Source organism: Pomacea canaliculata, linkage group LG9, assembly GCF_003073045.1.
Source record: "Pomacea canaliculata isolate SZHN2017 linkage group LG9, ASM307304v1, whole genome shotgun sequence".
NCBI classification, from domain to species: Eukaryota; Metazoa; Mollusca; class Gastropoda; order Architaenioglossa; family Ampullariidae; genus Pomacea; species Pomacea canaliculata.
The window spans coordinates 1206499-1212498 of NC_037598.1; the positions used below are offsets into that span (position 1 = coordinate 1206499).

The 6000-nt window shown below is 40.3% G+C and overlaps 1 protein-coding gene across 1 annotated transcript; it reads right to left on the bottom strand.

Moving 5' to 3' along the window:
* Positions 1-1321: 1321 nt before the first annotated feature.
* On the bottom strand, positions 1322-5460 carry LOC112572753. The gene is made up of 5 exons (XM_025252617.1): positions 5088-5460; positions 4158-4271; positions 3525-3782; positions 2940-3045; positions 1322-2371 (listed from the first exon to the last, which is right to left on the bottom strand). Exons 1-5 carry the CDS (start codon positions 5239-5241, stop codon positions 2284-2286), a joined length of 720 nt encoding a protein of 239 aa, XP_025108402.1. The 5' UTR covers positions 5242-5460; the 3' UTR covers positions 1322-2283.
* Between the last annotated feature and the right edge of the window lie 540 nt (positions 5461-6000).

Here is a 6000-nt window from a genome sequence, read left to right on the forward strand (position 1 = left end):
TTAAACACCACTATAAATTTTAAAGCAGGATTTAATAACCATCATTTTGTGATGGATTAATGGTGTCATTAGCGCATTTTTTTGCCTTGGACATATTTAAACCTCTGAAATTATCTGACAGTCATCTCTCGCTACTTTTGATGCCCATAAAATGCGCTGCTACACATAAAGTGGGATATGTAACAAACCTTCACTGCACGCATAGGAAATGTTGCACGAGGGATGGCTTTGGCCACATCCTACTGTTGGACCTCACTGATGTAATCATCAGTACAATCCCATGCAAACTCCCCCACGTGTTCACTCGCAGCCAATCGCTGAACGATCGCCGCAAATCGTTCATCTACATGTGAACACTCACCTTTGGATGGTTGGTACAGCCGGATACTTTATCACGAGAACTGTAAGCTTTTATACATCCTGGCTACATATTGTTTGTACAGAGCTCAGTCCGCTGCGTTTTTCTAAAGTGATGGGCTACTGTTGGTCTTTAATAATATGTCTCATATTAGTGTCAATCCTTTGTACTGAGCTCAGTTCACTGTTTTAAATGATTACGGGCTACACGAGACCTTTAACACTTATCACTTCTTATCTTAGTGCCAGGAAGGAGTGAGAGAGATCTGATCACAGCCACACGGTTTTACTATCCAAGTGAAAATTCAGGAGAAAGTGTGTGTGTGTTTGTGTTTGTGTGTGTTTGGTGTTTTTGTCTTACAAGATTTTTCTCTTGGCTTCAAAGAAATTAATGTTGTGCAGAAGAACTTGCGACTGAGAGAGAGAGAGAACAAAATAGCGAAAGACCAGAGAGAACGAATGTAGTGAGCCACGTGGCGGCTTTAATTAAAGCCAGGCGGCAGGCAGCCCCACGTGACTTGTCAAGTTGAAGACGTAGTGTGAAGACTACGTGCTCCGCCATTTTGTTACTACGTTACCATGGATACGCTTGGCTCAAACGAACTAGCAGATCAGAAGTCAACAATACAATAATGACAGGAAAGCTTGTCTTGAATAATTCAATGAAGGAATCCTGGGAGACCGAGGAGCTAGAGATGGAGGGAACAGCACGCTACACAGGGAAGCGAGGAAAGGGAGACAAGCGAGGTTGCCCCGGGTGTTGATGAAGCTGAACAAAGATGTTGACTTAAGCTGATAAAGTAGCTACAGAACAATCCTGAAAATATCATTAAATTTTAATTCACAACGCATTTTTCTTGTGAAAAAAGTATGTCAGCGAGCAAGAGAAATATTGCTAAAGAAAAGTCCAGTACTAAGAATTTCATTAAAATTGATGGTTAATAAGAACAAAGAAACATTCATATACATTTTTCGATAAATAAGTATTTGTTGTTTGCTGAAATCTTTATAAACATACCGGTTAAGTAGAATTTCAAAATCATAGCTGAGCTATAAAACATCAAAAAACATCGCTATCACTATATAGCACTAGCGACAAGAGTAACCTGTCAAGAAGACAGAAGAAGAAACTCACAGTTAAGTTATTACATTGATTGAACTTTTGTTGAATTGTAATAATAAAGTTATATTTTATTACTTTACTTTTACTTATATACTTTTTTTTTAATTATTTAAGATATAAGTTGAGAGGCTTCAGAGCATGGAATGTTTTATTTACATCCAGATTCTCTAAACGATATACATCGAGATATCTATGTGTGGTGTCTTTACTGACACAGGCTTGTATTCTGAAATAAGGAGCATTAGTAGACTTCTAGAACGACACACAAACAGATTTAATGACCGTTTGTCTGTCCTCCAGTAATTCTCGTGGGTTTTTTTTTAATTGCACAATATTCAGACTAATAAGCAGGTGACAGGAGAGAAGACATGAAAAAGTAACTGTCGGTATTACAGCAAGAATCCTCACACTCACACAGATACAAGCACGAGCTAACTAGCTCACTACATTGCCGATGTCGTACAGACACACACATAATATCTCTCTTGTAACTCTTTTATGTATTCACCACCACATGTGGGTGAGTGTGTTTCAGTGGAATCTGAATAATGTCCATGGCGACAGTAACATTCTTTCCTTCGCCCAGCGGTGTGTTGACCTCAACACTTCACTACAGCTGCTGTCTTCAAGTTCTTTACACTTCATAAAGTCTCGTGAAAAATAAGACAATGATATTAAAACAATCATACATCCTGCTTACACACCCTCGACTGCACACGAAAACCTCAAGGAACGATAACTGTTTAAAATGTTCATGTCACCGGTTGCTCTCCCCTTGGTGAGCACATCACACAGTCTGGAACTCACAACAATGAGCCTCTAGAAGCTGCTTGGTAGGCATACTGCTCTTTGCATGCTGTTGTCTCCCGTATGCACATCAGCAGCCTGCACCTGTACAATCAAGTCACAAATGTTGAGCAGGTGGGTTTGACAAGGGGGATAAATAGTAGATAACGGACTGAATTCCGTCTAGCAGTAGACATCACTTCATCTACAGAATCAAGAAAACAAGTACGAGTCAGGTGAGGGAGAGAGAAAATCTCTTAGGTGTTTCACATTTATATCTGTGTACCTGTTCTCAAGGTTCAGTACTGTTGACTAATTTTATTTTGTGAGGTCTTTCGTCGTATCAGTCTTTATGCTCACGAAATTCGTTAATTTACTAATTTAATTAGTCTCAGTTTAATTAGACAATAGTCTGATATAGTAATGGAAAATTTCCTTAAAATATTGTGTTTCTGCAGAGGATTTTTGAAGTCGCTTGTAAGTGAAATGGAAAGTTTAGTTTCAGTTGTCTGCGGCTTTATTGCGCTCAGTAGAGGCATACGTATTACCTCCCCTGGACCATCATGTCACCTGTTCACAAGGATGATGATGATGTAGTTTTGTAGCGCGCTAGTATCCACATCACAAAGATGCGCTCAATGCGAAATGTAATGTCAAGGTAATGTCAACTCACCTGTACAGGAAGCAGCACAAGATGGTGACGGAGCTGACAACAAGAAAGATATTTAAAGTTGGAATCAAGATCCAAAGAAGTATTTCATTGGAACTTCTGCTATTATCTGAAAAAAAACAACCCAAACAAACTGTCGTTTAGCAAAACCATCTTCTCTTTCATCTGTGTTCAGTTGTCAATGTAACAACACTTAAATTATAATCATTAATAATGTGTAAGCAATAATTTTAAAACTAGACCCACGAAGACGTTTGTCATGTTTTATACAGTTACACGTTTTGTTTTTGTATCACCTGTAAACAACATTGTTGAAATAATTTTGTTTAAATTTTCAGTTATTTAGGTAAAAGTCTGAAAAGTAAGTTTACTTTCGACATTTTCCAATTTGTTTTGAATATTTTTTATCTTTTGTATTTTTCCTGACGATAACAAATGTAATTCTATGTTTCGCTTCATTTATCCTTGCCATCACCGACATTTAAAAGCTGTAATCATTCACTTTTCTAACAGATGTCAAGTCCGCCCTGATGGATGTCAGCCGACAGGTATGAGTCTGTATCTGGACATCGAGTGATGAAAACTCACCTTTTGTTATGTTAATGGAAGCTGCATTACTGGCTGTGTCTTCCAGGGTGAACGGGATACTACACGGCAGGGACTGAAATGTTTCCAGCCATTGACCGCCATGACACGTGTAGCGGCCTGCTGTGTCACGTGACCCGAGGACTTCAAATGACCACGTGTCTGCGGTCTGGTTGTCAGGGAACAGGAGTGTGATGAGACCAGAAAACTCTTCTGCTACATGGCATGGGGAGCAGACGATGACAGGGTCACGTGAGCTTCCTGTCAGACAAAGTCCTCGTGAGAAACAACACCTGTTCCCCGATGTGATCTTCACAACATTGTTAATTAGCTGATGACTTATTAAAATACAATAACAAAATCACAAATTTATTATAGAAACGGAATTTTTTCCTTTTTTCTGTGTGTGCTCGCTCTTTTGAGCGCACGTGTGATTAGGACAAGGGAAACTATTCATGTTGTCTTTTATTATTGCCTTCAGTTACTGGAGTTGAAAGCCTTCTGTCAGTTGTAGGATGTCATGCCATTCTTCCATATTATAGAAATATCTCAATCACTTGGCTGATTTAAGTAATTGGCTGTCTTCTGCCCTTGTTTACATGACTATCATGTCATACAGTAACAGCAAAACCTTACCATTCTCATGATACAAGTCCACGCGGAAGTTTGAAATTTCGGTTGGGAACTGACAGGTAACAACGGACGAATTTCTTTCTTCACCTGAGTCTCGCACCAGACAGGTTGAATTTACTGAATCATAGAAACATGGTGAAAATACGAGTAATATATTCCGGAAAATTTACAACAGACATGAGCTTTAAAACATGTTTGAGAAGCCAATAGAACTTCAATGGACTAAATGAAGAGCATGGCTGTGTGTGTGTAAGTGTGCTCGCGTGCGTGCTTGGGTAATGTTTCCATTGAGAGAACTGAGTGAGAAAGAGAGATAAAAAGAGAGTGAGAGATAAAAAGCATGAGAGATTTGATTATTGTAAAAGAAGGCAAGGTGCTGAGAGCTACCACATTGGTGCTGCTCTAACCAAAACTACATCCTGGAGGATTTGTCATCTCTAGGGGCTTCTGTCACACATTGATTACTCAGAACTCAGATTGACCTGTTGGAACTTCAAAGTTCAATGAGATCCGACATTGGTCTTTAATTGTGATTCTTAGTGAGGCAGGGAATTTGAGGAATTAGATGGAGCACTTAAATGCTTCATGAAGTTCTGTGTTTTTTAATAAGCAGATTGTGGTCAACTATGTCAAAGGTATTTATAAAGTAAATTTGCTAAATTTGAAAAACAAGCTACAGTTATATGTTGTATAGGTAAGTCAGATGTTTGTACAGTGGCTGGTACCGAGAGTTTTAGTATTTTGTTGTCAATGTTGTCACCCTTCTGTTGTTTGCTTTAGCTGTATAAGCGCTTTATGGACATCCAACAACTCATTAGGGTTTGTTGAGAGCGGCTTTGATTTTAGTCGAGTTACAGATGGGTAATAATTAATAAACAAATATTACAATTTTTATGTATGACACTGTCATAGAGACCATAAGTAACAACTGACCTGGACCCCCTTGGTCCTGCGAACATGCTGTCCAGGGTAGCAAGGCGACCATCACCAGAACTGTCACACAAGTGGCTGTCATGGTGTGTGGTGACACAGGCCCACTGGTGTTGTGAGCTGAGGAGTCCGTGATCCTCCTCCGACACGCTTGCATTAGTACACACCCCGACAGCTCCTACCCCACTTGCCATACCCGCTTCCCACCCTCCTACTCTGTCGGTGTGTCGGATTGTGTGTCGCTGATCACAAACCTTTTTGTGTAAGAAGTCGGTGAGGTCCTATTGTCGGGTCATGAGGCTTGGCAAAGTGATTCCCAGGCGAGGGAGGTGGGGCGTAGCAAGATGTCTCTTGCTTGGTAGTCAACAACTAAAGTGTGACGAGCTCCACAGTCTACACAGTCTTCTAGCTGGCTAGCAGACGACAGACAAATATTGGATTATAAACAACTATTACCGTTATGTTTATTTTTCCTGATATTTTGTTGTCTTTGGTAATCCTAGTCTGACATTTACTGTTCCAACACAGTCTTGACAACACACTCACGAATAAATAATAAACAAGTTAGAATTGCAGAAAGCGAGAGGTATAAACATTCAGACACACGCAAGCGAAAAACTGAGAGGTTAGAGAATAGTCCCGGGTGGGGAGAGGGAAGGAGTGACAGAGAGGGGAGGGAGAGGAGGGGTTCCACCCTTCCATTAAGCTGGTCGTGAAAAATGTGGAGTCGCTAACTCCTCGCCTTCCCTAAATACATCAAACGGGTGAGGGGGACGACCACACACACAAAACAGCAACACAGACACTCTCTCTCTCACACAAACACACACAAAACAACAACACACACACTCTCTCTCTCTCACACACACGCACCGCGCGGAGACGAGTTGTTGCGTTCCGCTACATTAGTTTCAGG